At 32.0% G+C, this 20,983-nt stretch overlaps 3 protein-coding genes across 19 annotated transcripts; 1 reads left to right on the top strand and 2 right to left on the bottom strand.

Annotated features, from left to right (window-relative positions):
• Window positions 1-2,569: 2,569 nt before the first annotated feature.
• Window positions 2,570-3,715, bottom strand: LOC107361523 (choline/ethanolamine kinase-like). The gene has a single exon (XM_015928361.1). It carries the CDS (start codon window positions 3,713-3,715, stop codon window positions 2,570-2,572), a length of 1,146 nt encoding a protein of 381 aa, XP_015783847.1.
• A 5,301-nt stretch (window positions 3,716-9,016) lies between these two features.
• Window positions 9,017-13,850, top strand: nwk (FCH and double SH3 domains nervous wreck). Of its 2 annotated transcripts, XM_015928843.3 has the most exons (16): window positions 9,017-9,665; window positions 9,743-9,904; window positions 9,966-10,073; window positions 10,145-10,250; window positions 10,313-10,433; window positions 10,538-10,685; window positions 10,775-10,970; window positions 11,090-11,216; window positions 11,286-11,451; window positions 11,531-11,923; window positions 12,002-12,144; window positions 12,206-12,414; window positions 12,483-12,732; window positions 12,810-13,172; window positions 13,320-13,336; window positions 13,419-13,850. In XM_015928843.3, exons 1-16 carry the CDS (start codon window positions 9,358-9,360, stop codon window positions 13,683-13,685), a joined length of 3,084 nt encoding a protein of 1,027 aa, XP_015784329.1. In that variant the 5' UTR covers window positions 9,017-9,357; the 3' UTR covers window positions 13,686-13,850. The 2 variants fall into 2 exon arrangements, with proteins under 2 accessions (XP_015784329.1, XP_089122568.1); XM_089266442.1 differs by lacking the exon at window positions 13,320-13,336.
• Window positions 13,851-14,661: 811 nt separating this feature from the next.
• Window positions 14,662-20,930, bottom strand: LOC107361904 (FHF complex subunit HOOK-interacting protein 1B). 16 transcript variants are annotated; one of them, XM_089266475.1, is made up of 13 exons: window positions 20,813-20,930; window positions 20,319-20,408; window positions 20,171-20,241; window positions 18,478-18,557; window positions 17,954-18,284; window positions 17,459-17,861; window positions 16,994-17,378; window positions 16,777-16,824; window positions 16,417-16,584; window positions 16,261-16,340; window positions 15,323-16,173; window positions 15,164-15,266; window positions 14,662-15,101 (listed from the first exon to the last, which is right to left on the bottom strand). In XM_089266475.1, exons 5-13 carry the CDS (start codon window positions 18,222-18,224, stop codon window positions 14,876-14,878), a joined length of 2,535 nt encoding a protein of 844 aa, XP_089122601.1. In that variant the 5' UTR covers window positions 18,225-18,284; window positions 18,478-18,557; window positions 20,171-20,241; window positions 20,319-20,408; window positions 20,813-20,930; the 3' UTR covers window positions 14,662-14,875. The 16 variants fall into 16 exon arrangements, with proteins under 16 accessions (XP_089122601.1, XP_089122577.1, XP_089122580.1 ...); XM_089266451.1 differs by having other exon boundaries at window positions 17,954-18,557; XM_089266454.1 differs by having other exon boundaries at window positions 15,164-15,263; window positions 17,954-18,557.
• Window positions 20,931-20,983: the final 53 nt, after the last annotated feature.

The raw sequence follows: 20,983 nt of genomic DNA, 5'->3' as shown, positions 1-20,983 counted from the left end.
AACAGTTTGAGTGTTTAAATTGAAGTTGAAACGAAGGGTTGTTGCTAAAAAGACACAATTAGTACGATTGCTAAAGACAGACACAAATGGGCAAAAACGGGAAGTAATGAATTTCTTTGGAGTTTAGATTCAAGTTTTCAAGTTTGTACAGAAATGAAAACTGCGTCCATAGGTGCTATTAAAAAATTTCTTGAACCAACAGTTTTCTAGAAAATGGAGCACAAAATTGAAACTTCGATCACCTTTTGTTCGCTTATGGAATCAGACCTTTTCATGAAACTCATATATCTGATGGCACTTTTAATGGGCAACCAGAAAAGGCACTTATTTTCAGAAATAAAGTTTTCTATTTTCTGTAAAACCGATCACTTCGATTTTTAGCTAAACCGATCGCATTCAGTTAAAGAGCTGAAACTTAATATTTTCCCGTAAAAATTGTTGGTTTACATTATGCATCAAATTCACTTTTCCATGCCTTGACTTTGAGCCTCAATATTTCGAAAATGGCATCACTTACAATCATCATTCTCCCACCGATTTGATTCTTTACTAGCTATTAATCCAATCCGATCAAATAAATTTCCAAGAGCGCATTTGGCTCATTATATTTGTATCGGTGTTTTAATAGCACCTATGCATGCAGATTGCATGTCTCTACAAACTCTACAAAGTCACAACTTTAAACTTAAATCTTTACTCAAAAATTTAAATGCAAATCTTATAAAGCTAAATGGTTGTTCAAACAAAAATCTTATGAGTTAGAAGGATGTTAGTTATTCAATGTCCGATTTTCTTTGGTTTTAAGTCATATTATCTCATAGCCCATAACAAAATCTTATGATTGATCCAAGAATGATGAATATATCTGTTACCATTCTCGTAATATCGAGGTTTAAAGTTTTTAGGTCAATGGCCGAAATCAAGCGAACAACCGTTAAATTGAAGAAACTGTTTGAGTCAGGATGATAGTCGACAATTTTTATCCATGAATAATAAGTTTCAGCTATCTAACACTTACGGTCATAGAATTCGGTCGATTTAACTGACAATCGAATTGATCTGTTTTACAAGAAATAGAAAACTTTATTTCACAAAATAAGTGCATTTACTAATTGGCCATCGAAAGTTACTTCAGTGAAATGAGTATCATCAAAAAATCTGGCTCCATAGCTGCACAAAACGCAATCGAAGATTCAACTTTAACCTCAATTTTCTAGAGAACTGTCCATCGGATGAATTGTCTAATAGTATTAATGGATTTAGTTTTTATGTCTCTACAAACCCACCAAGTTTCAACTCTTTACCCAAATGTTGGAGCTTTCGGCATTACTTTTTGCATAACGGTTGCAAGTGCAACCAGAAAATTGATTCATTTACCAAGAAATAGGTTAAGATGAGTTTTGTTTGTTGAATAAGTTGTTGCTCGTACATTTACAACCCAAATATCATGACCCGAGTGCGTTCTTGGAAATTTATTTAATTGAATTGGATTATTGATTAGTAAAGGATTAAATTGATGAAAGAATAATGGTTGTATGTGATGCCATTTTTGAAATATCGAGGCTCAAAGTTTTAAAAACAATGTCCAAAATCAAGAAAGCTGTTCATAAATTGCAAAAAGTATTTAATGCATGATGTGTACAAACAAATTTTGTCCACAAATAATAGGTTTGAGCACTTTCACTCTTATATTCACAGAATGCGATCGGTTTAACTAAAAATCGAAGTAACCTGTTTGACAGAAAATAGAAAACTTTATTTCTGAAAATAAACACCTTTTCTGGTTGTTCATTAAAAGTGCCATCAGATATATGAGTTTCATGAAAAGGTCTGATTCCATAAGCGAACAAAAGGTGGTCGAAGTTTCAATTTTGTGCTCGATTTTCTAGAAAACTAATGGTCCAAGAAATTTCACAATAGCATTTATGGAAACAGTTTTTATGTTTTTACAAACTTGCAGAATCTAAACTCTAAAGAAATTCATTTTAGCCGATTTGTTTCAATTTGTGTCTATCTTTGGCAATCGTACTAATTGTATCTATTCAGTAACAACCCTTTAACTTAAACATTGTATTAAAATTGTAACACAGTTGTATTACAATATTTACCCTTAACATTGAAGCAACGAGGTTGAACAATAAAAATATGAATGTAATCATTGAATTGTTCATTGAAAAGCATCCAAGATAATAAGCATTTCACTCGCTGTTGTCACCTCATAACAGAGTCATTCACTTAGCATCACATGATGAATAATCATGGAAAAATTGATACTTTAATCATGATTATATTTGCTATTATAAGGTTATTCAACTCGATGGCATTGAACATTGAAACTTTTATGTGTATCACTGGGGCAAGTGAATAAGATAAACCGATGGAAATCATGATAACTCATCGTCTATTCACCTGCATTAATATTTTCTTGTTTTTTGATTGAACAATTAAATCTTTTATACTAAATTAATTGAAATAACACCAAAACAAATCGTAAGCATTCTGATTCCTTTATTTTATTATGTTTACAGCATTTCAAGAAACAAACATTTATTAAAAAAGCTTTAGTCTTTTAAAAAATGTGTGACCATCGTTCGCAAAAATGAGTGTAAAGATCGATCCGTGAAACTGAATTTTGTAGCATGTCGAGACGGTCAAAGTTTGGATGCAATACATTCCAGGGTACAACAAAAGTGATAGCCATCAAGATTCCAAGTTGCATCTCAAGGAATAAATGATCATGGTTATCGATCTCGGGATCAATGCCATTGAATTGACCAGCAATTTTGAACCATTGATTCAAATAGCAATCCACAAAAATATGAATATCAGAATCATAGAAGGAAGAAAAATTTTTCGTGTCATCAGCAAGATAAATTTCAGCGAAAAATTTACCCAAATCAATCCCTCGAAATTGATTTTGACTGTTTTCCACATCAATTATCATCAAATCATCCGGATTGTGCGGCAAATGAGGATGAGGAAATAAAAGATTGGAGTTGATAAGGTCCATGTGACTAAAAACCCTCTTGTGTTGCGTTGAAATCATCTTTGATAGTATACGAAATCCCAGCTTTTGGGTAATGAAAGTCTTAACCTTTCTGAATAGCTCTAATGAATTGTCCGAACAACCAGCAAAAATAGATTCATCAAAAGTTTCCAACTTTTCACAGGCTTTCTCAGTATTGTCCCGATAAATTTGTACGAGATCGTGATCTCGCTGGCAACGAAATTGTAAGCTATGATATTGAGCTATTTTGGGCGCAACAATCATAAGGTTAGTGGGTTGACTCAACCGATTTGGAGGTAAAATGATTGATTCAACATATTCATCGATTCTTCCACCAGCAAATGGGACTAAGACACGAGGACTAAGACCTTTTGAGGAAAGAATGGCCAAGATTTCAAGTTCTTCTTCATCGGTTACACACTTATATCGATTTCCTTCTCCCGTATAATCGCTGCCATAGAATCGAACGACCACTTTAACATCTCCATATTCGTCTTTCAATTGTTCAAAAATTGACTCTTCATGGTTTGTTGAAGGTTTTGGGCCATTTGAAGAGGTTACCAATGGACGGGAACAGATGAACAAACGGTTTGATCTTCCAGTTGTTATTGGGTCAACAGTGATTTCATCCAGTGACAAATTTTTCCATGGACCACTTAGAAGACTTTGACAGATTGATTTAACTTTTACAGTCCATTCAGAATACATTGTGGTAATTAAATTGTAATTAGATTTTCACTAATAATAATCAAACTAGAATTAAGTGAGAGGAGTAACGTTCAAGTTGAGACTACTCGAGTCTCCGGTACATTTAAATACTTTTGTACCTTTTGGGTGAGCAAGGTTTCGATTAGAGGTTTGACTTAGTTTCAAATCAGTTATTGACGTCAATATAAGTCGAGTTTGACTTTTAATAGCAGACTAATAATTAATTATTATTGCATAGAAATGCGTTCATTGAACTTGAACATTGCACTTTCATTCAAGGTAAAACATTATAATCGTTACAAGGACGAGTGATAATAAGCAAGTCAATGAACTTTTCATGAGAGCTTCCAAACCAAACAAAGTTATTAACTTGTTTACACTTTCAAAGTCAAGATAATAAATACAAGATTATTCAAGAGATTCAATGAGGCCACAATTCATGTAAAGAGAGCTTGGACTTTCTTTTACCAAATTTTGATCAATACAATTGTTCAATGTAATTAGTTTCATTATTAATCCATCAGCAAATGATCGATGAATGGAAATTTGAAACATTCTTTTGAAACAGTCTCATGAGCAATATCACAGTCACATGTTTGAAGTTGCCTTTTTGTTTGCAGGGATCTATTGGAATATGATCATATCATGGACTCTGGACTTGAATTTGGACAATTAACTTTCTTTTAAGAGTTCGATTGAATTTCGCTCATTCTAACATTGTATTATTGCAGCTAAAGCAAAACCAGTTCAGGTTATTCACCCATCAGTCGTTATACAAGCATGTTAGAGGATCAAAAATAACAGGTTGAATGTTTAAGTTAAAGTTGAAACAAAGGGATGTTGTTGTAAAAAGACAAAATTAACGAGATTATCACAGATAGAAACAGATTGACACGAATGGACAATGTTTCTTTTGAGTTTAGATTCTGTAAGTTTGTAGAGACATAAAAACTGCGTCCATAGGTACCAACAGTTTTCTAGAAAATGGAGCACAAAATTGAAACCTCGATCACCTTCTGTTCGCTTATGAAAACAGACTTTTCTGTGAAACTCATTTCTCTGATGAACAAACAGCCAAAATAGATGCGTCAAAAGTTGCCAAATTTTCATGAGCACTCTCAGTATTGTCGTGATAAATTTATTTATTTATTTTCTTTGATTTCTGGCAAACAGAAAAGGCGCTTATTTTCAGAAATAAAGTTTTCTATTTTCTGTAAAACAGATAAGTTCGATTTTTAGTTAAACCGACCGCATTCTGTGACCGTAAGAGTTAAAGAGCTGATACTTATTATTTGCTGCCAAAATTTGTTGGTACACATCATGGATTAAATACTTTTTTCAATTTATCAACAGCTTTCTTGATTTTGGACATTGGTCCTAAAACTTTGAGCCTCCATATTTCGTAAATGGCATCATCTACAACCATTATTCTTCCACCAATTTGATCCTCTACTAATTAATAATTCAATTCCATCAAATAAATTTCCAAGAACGGATTTACTCCATGATATTTGGGTTTTAAATGTGCAAGCAACGTCTTATTAAACAAACTTAACTCATCTCAACCCATTTCTTGGTAAATAAACCAATTTTCTGGTTAAACTTGCAATTGTAATGTAAAAAGTAATGCCAAAAGCTCCAACATTTGAGTTTACAGTTGAGACTGGGTGGTTTCATTGGGACATAAAAACTGAGGCTATTGGTACTATTAAATTAATCATCCAATCAATAGTTTTCTAGAAAATTGAGGTCAAAGTTGAATCTTCGATCGCGTTTTGTGCAGCTATGGAGCCAGATTTCTTAATGATATTCATTTCACTGAAGTAACTTTCGATGGCCAATTAGTAAGCTTAAATGCACTTATTTTGTGAAATAAAGTTTTCTATTTCTTGTAAAACAGACCACTTCGATTTTCAGTTAAACCGAACGCATTCTGTGGCCATGAGTGTTAGATAGCTGAAACTTATAATTCATGGATAAAAATTGTCGACATTCATCCTGACTCAACCAGTTTCTCCAATTTAACGGTAGTTCGCTTGATTTCGGCCATTGACCTAAAAACTTTAAACCTGGATATTACGAGAATGGTAACAGATATATTCATCATTCTTTGGTCAATCATTAGATTTTGTTATGGGCTATGACATGGTTTGACTTAAAACCAAAGAAAATCTGAAATTTAATAATTAATATCCTTCTAGCTCATAAGATTTCCATTTCATAATAGAATGCTTAGTTTTATGTTTGATTTTAATTAATTTAGTATAAAAGATTTAATTGTTCAATCAAAAACAGGAATAATTTATATTAATGCAGGTGAATAGATTTATGATTTATGATTTATCATGATTTTCATCGAGTTATCTTATTCACTTGCTCCAGTGATACACATAAAAGTCTCAATGTTCAATGCCATTCAGTTGAATAACCTTATAATAGCAAATATAATCATGATTAAAGTATCAATTTTTCCATGATTATTCATCAGTTGATGCTAAGTGAATGACTCTGTTATGAGATGACAACAGCGAGTGAAATTTGCTTATTTATCTTCTGTGCTTTTCAATGAACAATTCAAAGGTTACTTTCTCATTTTTATTATTCAACCTCGTTTCAAGGTTTAGAGTAAGTATTTCAATACATAGCAGATAGACACAAATGGGCAAAAACAGGTAGTAATAGAGAGTAGAGACATGCAAACTGCGTCCATAGTTGCTATTAAAAAATTCTTTGAACCAACAATGTTCTAGAAAATGGAGCACGAAATTGAAACTTCGATCGCCTTTTGTTCGCTTATGGAAGCAGACTTTTTCATGAAACTCATTTCTCTATTGACATTTTCAATGGACAACCAGAAAAGGTGTTTATTTTTAGAAATAAAGTTTTCTGTTTTCTGTAAAACAGATAAGTTCGATTTTTATTTAAACCGATCGCATTCTGTGACCATAAGAGTTAAAGAGCTTAAACTTATTATTTGTGTACAAAATTTGTTTGTACACATCATGCATCAAATACTTTTTTCAATTTATGAACAGTTTTCTTGATTTTGGACATTGTTTTTAAAACTTTGAGCATCGATATTTCAAAAATGGCATCACATACAACCATTTTTCTTTCATCAATTTAATCCTTTACTAATCAATAATCCAATTCAATCAAATAAATTTCCAATAGCGCACTCGGGTCATGATATTTGGGTTGTAAATGTGCGAGCAACAACTTATTCAACAAACAAAACTCATCTTAACCCATTTCTTGGTAAATAAAGCAATTTTCTGGTTAAACTTGCAACCGTTATGCAAAAAGTAATGCCAGAAGCTCGAACATTTGAGTATAAAGTTGAAACTTGGTGCGTTTGTAGAGACATAAAAACTAAGTCCATTAATACTATTAGACAATTCATCCGATGGACAGTTTTCTAGAAAATTGAGGTCAAAGTTAAAACTTCGATCGCGTTTTGTGCAGCCATGGAGCCAGATTTTTCAATGGTGCTCATTTTCTCTGATGTAAGTTTTGATGACCAATTAATAAATCCACTTATTTAGTGAAATGAAGTTTTCTTTTTTTTTGTAAACAGATCACTTCGATTTTCAGTTGAACTGGCCGCATTCTGCGACAGTAAATGTTAGATAGCTGAAACTTATTATTGGTAGATAAAAATTGTCGGCACAAATCAGGACTCAATCACTTTTTTCAATTTATTGATAGTTCTCTTGATTTCGGCCATTTTCTTAAAAACTTTTAACCTCGATATTTCGAGAATGGTTTCAGCTAAACTCATCATTCTTTAGTCAATCATTAGATTTTGTTATGGGCTATGACATGATATGACTTAAAACCAAAGAAAATCTGAAATTTAATAATTAATATCCTTCTAGCTCATAAGATTTTTGTTTCAATAACCTTTCAGTTGCATAAGATTAACATTAAAATTTTCAAGTAAAGAGTTAAGTTTAAAGTTGGGATTTTTAGGAGTTTGTAGAAACATAAAATCTGCATCCATTCAAGCTATTAAAAAATCTCTTTCATCAATAACTTTCGAGAAAATGGAGGTCAAAGTTGAATTTTGGATTGCCGTTTGTTCAATTATGGAAGCAGATTTCTTGATGAAACTCATTTGAAGAATCTAAATTTTGTTGACAAATCAGTAAATGCACTCATTTTACGAAATAACGTTTTCTATTTTCTGTAAAACAGATCAATTCGATTGTCAGTTAAATCGACCGAATTCTGTGACCGTAAGAGTTAACTAGCTGAAACTAATTAATAGGGGATAAAAGTTGTCGACTTTCATCCTGACTTTAACAGTTTCTTCAATTTATCGTTAGTTCTCTTGATTTCGGCTATTGACCACAAAACTTTATTTCGAGAATGGTATCACCGACACTCATCATTCTTTGATCAATCATTAGATTTAACTGTCGATCATGCAAATTTTTTAATAGCACTAATGGACATAGTTTTTACGCTCCTGCAAACCCAGAAAGGCTAAACTCTAACTCAAAAAAAATTCTTGTTCACACGTCTTTAAAATTATATAATCGGCGTTTATTCTGAGTAAAATGAACGCAGAAATATTCCGGACTATTCTTGATTTGCTTATCTACACAGTCCATCTTCACGACGACTTCAATTTTCTATAAAATTGTATTTTTATTTCTTAATAATTAACTTGATTTTCCCGATTGGGTGAAGGGAACAGTTTCAATATCAAAATGATTGGCATATTGACGAACTATTCAAATGAAGCGAAAATCTATGCATGACATTCGATTAAATTTGCTTTCATCATTTGCCGTGAAATTTGCAAACTGTGAAAGTATTTCTCATGTCGTTGAGAAGTATGTCATCGCATACTCAATATGCAATATTTTTGATTTTAAATGCATCAAAGAAATTGTCATTCTGATAAGCAAAATTATCTTTGTCAAATTCATAAGCCAACACCAGTATTGCCGGTTAACCCTAAATAATGTGCTTGATCGAGAGGATCTTTGGTTGTTTCATCTTTTTATTATTTAATTTGACAAACATGAACAAATTTACATTATTTTTTCATTTCAAACTTTCGCCATTACAAATATTCAAATGAAAATCGCTCAAAGAAAATGCTAATTCTATATTTAATTTTCATATCTAGTAATTTCAATTGAAAACAACATCTCGACTTGAGTTACTCGATCGATAACAGCTCTCCATAGACTCATTGTGATCAGCGCAGTGTATTGAAATCACCAAACTTCTAGTTACCTTAGTCTCCCTTCTGAACCTCTTATCAATATCCTCATTCCATTCGAGGAAAAAAAGACAAAAAATAACAGAATTATTTTCATGTGTCTTCTTAATTTCATTTATATTCACATATTATGCTTAGTGTCTTAAATTTGGCTCTTCCATAGAGTTAACCAGTCTATTGTTACCCAATTAATTCAGTGTAAAATGTAAAAAAGCAAATGAAGCAACCTTAATTGTTTACTGTTGACTAATTCATATTTCCCATTCATTTACCTCCTCTTTACTTCTCCTTGTTTCAGCTCCATCCCATGTTCCTCATCAATATATATGTCATTCCTTGACATAATATTTTATAAAGGTTAAGATCAGTTGGAGTTGAAGGGGTTCCATTTATAGATTGGTAAACAATGAGTGTTAAAGGTCAAAGTGAATCAAGTAGCTCCGGTTCAACTGGATTAAATAGGGTTGGATCTTTTATGGTTCACAGTAAATCAGCTTCCCTGGTTGCTGGCTGTAAATCAATTTTTCAAGAGCAATCTACTCGATTATCACAGAAACATGCTTCTGAATTGGAGTTAATTGATGATGTGAGAACCTTTTTCAAAGTTAAATGTACAATTGAGAAGGATTATTGTTCATCTTTAACCAAATTATGCACAAGCCATTTAACCCGTAAATATCCATCATTTGAGGTTGAAAAGGATTCAGATTTCAAGTGAGTATATTTTTAAATATAACCAGAACTAGTTTAAGCTGATTGCCTATTTAATTTTGCTTATATTTCCAATGTAGATCAATCTATTCAGTTTGGCAACTGTACCTGGAAGAAGAGGAAAAATTATCCAAATTTCGGGCAACTCAATTTGAACAGATTGCTAATGTTTACGATTCACTGAAACACATCAAAAGCCACAAATCGTCGATTGGAAAGAAAGGAATTGATAATTATTTAAAGTAATTATGAGTTATATGATTGGAGATTTATATTAATGAGATCAATTTCATTGGGTTTCAGGAAACAACAAGAAGAGCTGATTGCTTCGGCAGTCGAGATTGACAAGAATCGTAAATTATATTTTGATGAAGAGCATCTTGCTAAGCAAGCTCGAGACAAGGAAGAAAAGTAAATGTTGATTTGATTGGTGATACTGATTTCAAGTTATTAATTGTGTCTCTATTTTTGAAATTAAACAGGGTTAAGAAGCGCAAAGGAGGGATATTTTCAAAATTTACTCATTCAGAGAGTAAAAAGGAGAAGATTGGAGCCCATCGGGAAGCTAGTGATATACAATCAACAATGGTAATTAAGCTATATTTTGATTCAATCATGTTAACCTAATCTGTTTCTTTTGAAATTTCAAGGCGAGAAATGAATATATTTTAGCTTTAGTTGCTGGTAATGCTCATTTAGAGCACTATTATTCAATTGATTTACCCAATTTGATGCAATTCCTAGAGGATGATGTTCTTGACAAATGCAAAGGTAACTTGAGATTTTTATTGATAATATGTGGTCAATTATTGTAAATTAATGGATGGGAATATTTTATTAATTGCTATTTTATCAATTATTTAATTTATTTACAGGATTTATGTTAAATCTATTGAATTCAGAAACAACTTCTTTAGCCAATGCCAGTGAAGCTTTAACTGGCTTAGTTACCGCTTTAGAGTCTACATCAGCTGAACTGACTGATAAAGCATTTTTGGCTGAGCAAGCATCTAATTGTCTGAGGTATTTATAATTTACAATTTATTTTATGCTCATTTATTACATTTATTCTAATAACAATTATTGATCTTTTTTGTTTTATGCTTTTTTAGAGATACATTGCAGTTTGAATTTGAGCCTTGTGATGGAGATCAGATACAAACAGTTTCGATTGAACATAATGCTGAACTTGCGCTTCAGCATGAAATTGCCAAATGGATGTCCTGTTTCACCAAGGAATGTCGTAATCTTCATAAATTGAATCAACAATTAACAAAATGTCTTAACTACCAGGCTACTGGTAAAAAGGTGCGTAAAGGTTTTCTTGTGGGCAGCTTCTTTCGATTCCGTCAAGTGTAGTCTTTAGTCTTTGCCCATTTGACCATTTGTTCATTTTGACTAATCTATTTTTTGACTAATCGATCCAGACTGTCGAAGTGACTGGAATTGGTGTCGTTGAAATTGAAACACGTATTGATGACATCAAACAACAATTGAGAAAATGTGACATTAGTAGATGTAAAGCTGAAGCTCGTCTAAAAGCAATCAAACAAGGTAAGTTGACAAATAACTCGAAATTTATATTGGTTTTCGTTTAATTATTTTATTATCATCGTTTTTTAGCTGGAATGCCAATTGAAGATTTGGAAGCAATTGAATCTCAAATAGCATCTGAGATGAAACAAACTTCATTGGATGTTGATGTTGCTCAACCATTGAGTAGAACACCAAGTCTTCGAAGTACCAATATAAGCGAAGGAAGAGTTTCATCAATGGAAAATAAATCATTGTAAATTGATTGATTTTTGAGCTCATATTAAGGCTTGTAAGGTGTATTAATGACATGTTTCTTCTTCTGATTTTTTTAGTTCTGATGACCAACAAGAATACAATAGCCAAGAACCAACTCCAGAACCAAATGAAAGATACTCTTCTGAACCAGAACCAGTTGAATCTCCAGTTGAAAAGGAACCATTACAGCAAACGTATAGTTATGAGACATATGATACCAATGCAGGTTGGGGTGATTATGATGCTAATGATGCCTGGGCTGAACCTGAGCCACCTCAAGAAGAATCCATTTCAACATCACCAGCGCCTGTTTTACCATATCCAACTGATGATACCTCGTCTTCATCCCCACCTCCCCCTGTCACATCATCATCTATTCCCATCTCATCTTCAGACAATCCTTCAATACAGAACAATTATGATTCAGTAAATTACGAGGAGCAAGCTGATTATACGGTCACTGTTGATGTGTAAGTTTACTTCAATATCACTTATTTTTTTACAGTGTTCAATCAATGATGAAAATGTTTTAAATTTAATTTAAATAGATCTCAGCTTGTTGGTAGACGGGTTCGCGCTTTATATCCTTACGAAGCACTAAACCAAGATGAACTGAGTTTCGAAGTTGATCAAATATTAACTGTTTTATCGGCAGCAGATGAAGCTTGGGTTACAGCTCAAAACGATAAATGTTGGTATTTCAATAAAAATTACTCAAATTCATCCATATTAATGCATCCTTTTGATTTCAGATCAAGTCGGTTATATTCCTGCTGCTTACGTTGTGCTTGCTGATGATGATTTGCCTCCACCTCCTCCTGAGGCAAATGGGTATACAATTGTAGAACCAAATGACTCATTTAATTCGACCGTTTCACAAAATGAGCCGACAATAACAGCTCCAGTTGAAACGCAAGATAGCTCAAAAGATGACCAAGATTTCAATTCAAAACCTCAAATTGTAAGCTGAAATACAATGTGAAATCAATTTGTACACGACGTTTTCAACTTTCTCTTCTTATTTTCTAGGAAAATGCCGATCATATTCAGAATGTTAAAGCTTTATATGATTACACTGCCACTTCTGAAGAAGAAATATCATTCAAAGAAGGTGATATTTTCATAGTAATTGAAAAAAGTGAAGACGGTTGGTGGCTCGGGGAAAAGGATGGAGTCAAAGGTCATTTCCCATCAATGTTAGTGATCGATGCTGATGAATATGAAGAGGAAGAAGAAGATGAAGAAGATGAAGACAAAGGAGACGAGCAATCTTACAAGGGTAAACATCATGAAAATCCTATTTCTCCCTTGTCATTTTTAAGTCAATTTACACTCATTTTTGTAACATTTTTTCAGCTGAAAGTCCTGGAAGTGAAAGTGTCGATTCGAATGAGCTTCCTATGCCAACTGAAGGTCCTCCTCCCCCAACATTTGCACCACCAAAACCTGCATATCTAACACCTCATCAAGTAGTAATCATCCAACCAACTCCTGAGATTGAATCAAGGGGTACTTTTGGTGAAGATGTTGATGAATCTGGTTCAGCATCTGATCAACAAAAAGATTCATCTGAAACCAATGGTAATAACGATGAAAATCCTAACGCCAACATTGAACAAGATAATGTAACAGCAGCAGAGGAATCTGGGATTGAAGTAAGAGTTGAATTTGACGCTGATTTCAGTCTTGCAAAACCTAATAAAAAGACTAATGATCAAGGTAAGAATTATTAAAATATAAAATCAAACGAGTAATTAGACTCGAGCAATTGTTAAAGGTTTTATTGATGTTAAACGTTCAACAACATGCATAAACATTTATCAAAAATATTTTGTTTCTTATTTCTTTTAAAATCTCTTCACCAAGCTGAGGATTCAAATCCGGTAATTAAACCCTTCAGTCTTTAATAGAGACAATTTTTGAATTTTTAGTGCTAATTGATATTAATTTTTGCTTTTATCCTAGGATTCGGACCCGCCAACAGTTGTTGTTTGTGAACCAGATTTTGAGTCCAATGGACATTCTGATTGTAATTTTGAAGTCGAGATCTCTCATGACGAGGATAATAATTTTCAACCAGAAGGTCCAGATAAAAACATTGATGGCGCTGATTCCAAAGACAATCAGCAACTGAATGATACTAATGGGATTACCAATAAAGAAGCAACTAGCTTAGGACACCGAGGTGAAGGCGAAGGTGCATCTCATGAAAATGATTATGATCTTAAATGAACAAAATCATTAGGACTACACCACAGTAGCAACTAACAATACAAATCCAAACGAAGCAATTATTCTTTTAGAGCTTTCATCAAGACAGTTAGAATCTCATCACATTTGCAAATTGTTACATTAAGAGATAACCAGATACTCGTTTGAATGTTGTTTAATTGTTGACTTAATGGTTCCATTATTTGTTTGTATTTCATTGCAATATCTTTCATCACTTCCTAATTGGTTATTGCTGATCGAGTCAGTTTTCAGTTTCTCATCGTCAGTTTATTTGCAGAGTTTGATTTGATTGTTTAAATTGTTACATTCCCTGATATGAAAGAATCAAGAATGTGTTTTTGACTAGGAAATTAGCAAAATCTGTTTGTAACTGTGACTGCCAGTCAGTCAGACAAAAGTTAAATCCGTTTGAATCTCTTTTTTTATTCTTTCACAGTTTTAATCCTTTCTAATCAACCCTAATCCCTTTAAATCTTTAACCTCACCTTAAACTTATAATATAATGTTATGATGGCAATGATTAGTTCGAATCGAACTGTGAATCGTCCTTTGAAAGAAAATCAATAAGTTAACATATTAATTTATCTCACCTTAAAAGCCTTTCACTATTAACAATAACAATAATAATAGCCAGAAAATAATGGTGATTAACTTACATTACAACTAATACAAAACAGTATATCAACTCAATGCTTGATCTCAATTGTGCAATTCAATTCAACATGAAAAACTTAAATCTGACATGTAAATTAAATTCAACATGTAAATTATGACAAAATCAAACCAATGTCTTGATCAATCAATCAAAGCACTTGAATCTTTTTTTGTGTATTATTAATAACTAAACTAATGATTAGGAATAAGCTCTTTTAATTATTGGTATGAAGCGCTGTTTTGTTTGTTTTAGATTTGCTTTTAATACTAAAAATTGATGAAATAAAGTGCTGTTAATAAATTTAATAACAAGCTGATAGGCTTAGTAAAAGAAACTTGTTTAATTTTTTGAATGTTTCAATCAAATAAGTTTACATTTTAAACATGGCTATAAACAATTTTGTATTTACATTACAAATCTATCTGTAAATTTTGTCGAGCGTTTCACATTCTGTTTAGCCCTAATCTTAATCTCAGATAAATCATTTACTAATTACAGCTTGATCGATGTATTGATTAGTTTGACGAGACTTAAGTCAAGATATAAAGTTCATCAAATAGTTTTGGGATATCAATTCATAATAATGAGATTGATCTGGATCTATGTCGGAAAGTAAATAATGCTCAAGTGATATTGCAGCGAGTTCTTTCACGAATTCCTCAAAAACAATGGCAGCATGAATGATTCGTAGGTTTTCAGATGCTTTAGAAGATCCATCAATTCCTTCGTCTTCTTCAATAAAAACTTTTTTATTGATGAACCTGTAAAGATAAAGCATTCAATGAAGTTACTCAAGTAAAGAAAATCAAAAATCAAGACTTACTTATATCCATTGTCAAGAGACTCTAAGGATGGACACTCTTGAAGTTTAGGATTACTGTTAACCCAGGGCAAAAATGATTTGAAACTTCGCCTTTTTTTACCTGCTGTGATAAATAAATAATTAATAATAGAAAATTTGAGCTATAAAAAATTTTTGTACCTTTTTTATCAGAATTTGATTTAGTTGAGAGTGTATCTGATCCTTCACTGAGAACAGAGCCGTTTCTTCTGCCGGGTAGAGTTGATAATGATAAATTTTGTTTCTCTTTAACATATTGTTCGTGAAAATCATCAATTTTCGTTGACATTTCTTCCAGTTGTTTCTTCAGAGCATTTAAAATAGAGAATAAACTGCGAACATTTCTATGCAGTTTGAGGTCACAGTTTAAAAAAAGAGATTTCAGGTGAAATTCTGGAAAGGTTGCGAGACGAGTAATCAGTCCAGTTAATTGTAAATTGACATGAAAATCATTAAATGGTAGTTGTGATAGGCGAGAGAGAAGATTAGAAAGGAAAGGTCCAATTATTTCGGCTTCACTATTGTGACATGATTCGAATAGTGATTGATCATTGCAATCGGTGGCAAACTTTTGGCTGTCCAGGTTAGATGACGAACTGGTGGTTAAAAAGATTCCAGAATCTGATGGTGGCGAGACAATTTGACTGTCATTTGTACCATTGAGGCTTTTTGTTTCATATTTGCTGATCCAGGAATGGGTTTTTTGTTTGCAACTTAATATTGCTGTGTGAGCTTCATCCAGGTAATTGAAATAATTTGCAAAGTAATCAGTTTGAACATGAGAGAGAGTTGAAATTGCCTTTTGCTCATATTGATTTTGATATGATAACGGATCATTGTTAACATTTAACGATGAACGAAGTGATACTTGACTGAATGTTGGCACGAGGGTGAAAAGCTTTTTTACAGAGTTTAAAAATTGCAAAGACGTATCCGATCCGCAGTCATTATCGTGTTTGTCATCAAAAATGTTTTTACAATCAATGAGATATCTGTAGAAGAAGAAGAAGAAAAAATTAAATTTGAGTACAATTTGTTTGTTTTCTTTTTAAAGGGAGGGAAATAATTATTATACTAACCTTAGTAACAATTCAAGGATAACATCTTCACAATCAAGGTCTATAATGGTACGGATCAATACCAGAGTTATGAGACTCAACTGTAATGAAAAGACACAAAATAAATATGAGAACCATTAACTTAATGTTTATTTGCATTAACTGTTGTGAACTAACCTTGGTTGTAGCTTGAATCCTTGCAATTAGAGTATTTAAAATACGGTTTTCATCAAATTTTTCAACGCATACAAATTTGAGAAATATTTTCAACAAATCTGGCTCAGTTACTCGGCGCAAACATAGTTCAAGATATGCAGTTGTGGTGATTATTTGTTGAACAGTATCCTAAATTGAAACAATAGAGTTAGAATATATTTTATAAAATTGAAACAAATAAAAAAAGGGAATATAAATAATAAGCAAAAGGGTAAAAAGTAGAGATATGGAAAGTAAAGAATAAAATAAAAAGAAAAAGGATTGAGAAAAAATGAAATTAGCTCAGGCATGCAGCGACAATATATAAAAAGCGAGACAAACCGAGTGCTTTGATGTGTTCTCCAATATATCAAGAGGTATATTCATTTCCTGTAAAAAGTTATATAAAGGTTATAAGCTGGGAAGCCTATGATAATTTTGTTTATTTGCACTGAAAGCCAAGCTAATTGGATGAATGAAACATTGAAATTTCTTCATCCTATTTTTTATCTTTCTTTCTTTCTTTCTTTCTCTCGTTGGATTCAATTCTTCAACTTACCTCATGTAGAGCTGGACCAATGACTGGCACCAAGAAACCTTGAAAGATAAGATCAACCATTTGTTTCTTGATCGTGGGATGAGACATTTGTACCACTGCATTACAGAAGTCTAATGCACTTAAGAAAATTTGAAGTTCGAACTTTTCATGAATATCTTCTTCAATAATTTGGATTCGATCGTTAAGAGAAGTCAATTTTCTGGGCAAAGATGAGTATAGCCCACTTAAAATGGTAACCATGACTGGACAAAGATTACTATAGTTGGCAATATATTGACTAAGAGCTTCATTGGTTTGAGAGATTGGCATAATCTGGAGTAAGCCTTCTCTTGCTTGTTGACCAATAATACCTTCACGGTGGACAAACGACAAAAGAAGTGAAAATCTGAAAAATATAGAAAAAATATAGAATTATTTTCTGGAATTTTTAAGTGCTTGATATTAAATATAAATTGAGATATTTACACTAGAAATCTTGATTCCACTTCTTTACGATCTTGAAAATAGGCTGGTTTAATATCACTATTGACTTCAGTGCAATTTTCATTTGTTTTGGTTTGATGATCGTCATCAGGAATAAAAAATAATTTCAATAAATGATTATTTTGTCCAATGCAAGAACAAATTGTATTGAGCAGCACAACAAGCCTCTTTTCAACTTCCAAAGGACAGGTTTTACTGCAAGTAGACAGAAGCTTGTGTAATGGTTTAATTACTGAAGGTTGAAAGATACAATCAGTTTTATTATATTGAGTTATCAGAAGTTCGTAAATTTTAAGCTGCTCAAGTTTCATAGTGTTGGTAAACTCTCCAACGTCCCGGCCCCAATTGAAAATGGTTGTTAAAATTTTTTCCTTTAAAAAGTAATCTGAATAAGAGAAGAGAAATTAAAATTAAGATTAATATTAAGTATTTGTTTAGATGATATAGAGAAAGGATACAAAATAAATGTAAATATACCTAAAATTGAATTTGTTGTAGGTTGAAAGGAACCTGTATTGGCATTGTTTGTTTCAGTGCTTTTGAAATTATTGGCTTCACGAAGAAGCAAGGCTATCATTTGATCTATATTATTCACAACACTTGATATATCATCTGAGGTTATTAATTTTGATTTTGGCACTTGTGGATTGAATCCATTAGAGGTTGCTGTCTTAGTGGTCATGATGTGTGATGTTTGGTACCAGTGATTTTTAAAAGTGGCCAACATGATGGACGGATCAAGTGGCATTAAAACGGATCGATCAAAAGTACTTTGTTCATTAATTGAAGGATGATGGTGATTTGATTTCTGTGATAATGAATAGAAGGTTGAATTGTGAGACTCGGGATGAGTTTGAATTGCATTTTGTTGATGGATTGGCTTGTTTGATGTTATCCTTTTGTTATTTCGCCAATTGTTCATCTTAATAAATATTACGTATCACAATGATTCGGAAAAAGCACCAAATAATCCGGTATTAAAGGTTTCAGTAAATAATTACATTTAGTTAGGTCATTGCAACAAGCCTGATGGATTGAGAAAAAAGTCTAAATTTCCATGCTGTAGACGCAATCATATAATCTAGAGGAGAAAAGAAAAATACAGGATTAATGTTAATAATATGAAGTAATTTAATAGATAAATGACAGTTAGTCATACCAAGTTAACACAGTGAGAGGAAAAGGAGATTGAAAATAGCAATATCAACAATAAAATAGGGATGTAAAGAGTAAATTATCTCTTTTAACTGCATTCAAAAGTAGCAATAAGGACAATTGGAAAAATACTAAATGATGATTTGTCAAGAGTGAAAGCATAAAATCAAGAATGAATTGAAAAAAAGTTGTATCTCATTAAGAAGCCTCAAGGTTCTCAGTAGCAATTAAAGGTTGACCCAAATTTTTGGATACCAAAATGAATCAATTGATTTCCTGGGTTAAGTAGAGAGAAAAAACAATCAAAAGGTTTCTCACTGTAAGCCTAAATAGGAAGATAACACAAATTGATGAGCAAATGTTAAAGATGACCATGGGAGTTAATTTATTCACAGACTTGGAGTAAACACATGAGTGTAAGTCTTAATCATATTTTTCTCAGTGAATTTTATAACTACGGAAGGTTACTGAAGCTCGGTTTGAGTTACATCTAACTTATGTTTCTATACCTCAACAACCAATTCATTTTTTTTAATAGGATTTAGCATAGATTGGACATTAGTTATATCGTGTTTGGTATACAGAGACATGGAAAGCATTGGCTTAATGGCTATAAATTTTATCTTCAGTTGAATGTTGGAAAGGAAGTTAGAAGCCATCTGATGAAAATTGACAATTATGGTTATAAATCATTTCAATATAATAATGGAAAACGTTTTAATGCAAGTTTCAGTATGACTACTGAATTCACTTACTTGTAAGCTTCAATAGCTTCAATTATTCAGGTTATTTCACATGCAGACAAAAATACAACAAGATAATGAGGAATAAAATTAATCGGAACAGTCATAGTAAAATGAGATTTTTTATGCATCATTTTTGTATCACATCTGAATCAGATCAAGTGAGAAGTTATTTTTTTACTCCAATCTGTCAAAAAACCAACAGTTGGAATAGGTAAAACGCTAGATGATTTAGCTACACCCTAAAATGAATTACCAGGAAAATAATGGAAGAGTAATTGTTTTAATATAAGACAAAAAAGGCTATTATATTGGAATCTATTGACTTAGAGCAACCCGTATTTTATAGATTTAAATATTAGTTAGCAAGACATTACTCAATTTTTCGAGCTACCAGTTTTACCTTATTGTGATTTGAAATGATAACATTGTAAGTTAGAAATGATAATACTAACTGTTTAGTGATTAAAATGAGTCAACGATCCAGATAAAATTAAATGTTGATAATTCTATTCTATCCAATGATAAAAATAAATGATTCACCGACAATTTTGTTAGTTCATATATTTTGTATATTCAGTTGCTCTTTGCTCCAATAGTGGATTCCAATCTTTTCAGGCTATTGACAATAGTTGGGTAAATTTAGAGCTAGTTGTATTGAAAATTTGGAACAACTGTATACAACAAAAGGAATTCAAGTTTCATCTCTGAAATAAAATAGGACGCTAAGTTGAATCATTTTTACCAGACTCTACACTGACTAATCTTGAACCAATCTTGATTTAAATCAACTCACTCGTCAGTTTTGCAGTGATAACATTTGCGCATCTTGGATTAAATCATAATTCGCTTATTATATACAATTCACTTTTTGATATCAGGAGAAAAACAAGACAAGAAACTGCATAAGACGAAATTGACATTAAAATGATAACATCACTTACCTTAAAAATTTAGGTATCACCTTGATAGCAAAACATTACATGTTGATGTGTCATTCAAAAGTACAAATGTAGGATGTTCAATGTTAGAATCTGAAAAAGAGATGAATAAAAGTAATGAAAAATTGGCTCAAGACTTAAGGATAGCAAATACTCAGAAATATTAATGAGAGAATAAAGGCAAGTGAAAACCAATGATAAAACAAGAATCAAACCCTAAGGTAATGACAACCAAGAGAGGAAGAAAAACAAGTTTGCATCATACAATATTATATAAATATTGATTCAGAGAATTCTTAGCTAATGAATATATAATGAGGGCAAGCTAATCACAATACAAATAATAAAGAAAAATAAGGCAAATTGGTATAAATTGAAAATATAAATCAATGAAAGTTTACAATGAAAATTGGAGGGACTCTGTTTATTTTCTTATTCTTAGATCTGAAATCACTATAAATGCTTCAAACTCCATAGATTTAGAAAAACGAACTTACCTTTTCAGGATGAAATTAATCCATTTGGCAATTGGATTTTATAAAGTTAGTTAAAAACAAATTGGTTATTGACAATTAAAAATCAAAGACTATCTATTAACTGATGAAGATTGTGAGAGGAAAAACATAAACACAATTTTAACAGCAAATCCATTGGAAAAAAATTTTTTG

Source organism: Tetranychus urticae, chromosome 1, assembly GCF_039701765.1.
Source record: "Tetranychus urticae isolate SD_2017Ah chromosome 1, NJAU_TeUrti_SD_1.0, whole genome shotgun sequence".
Classification (NCBI taxonomy): domain Eukaryota; kingdom Metazoa; phylum Arthropoda; class Arachnida; order Trombidiformes; family Tetranychidae; genus Tetranychus; species Tetranychus urticae.
Note: the sequence above shows the minus strand (reverse complement) of the source record. Positions and strands in the feature narration are given on the sequence as shown.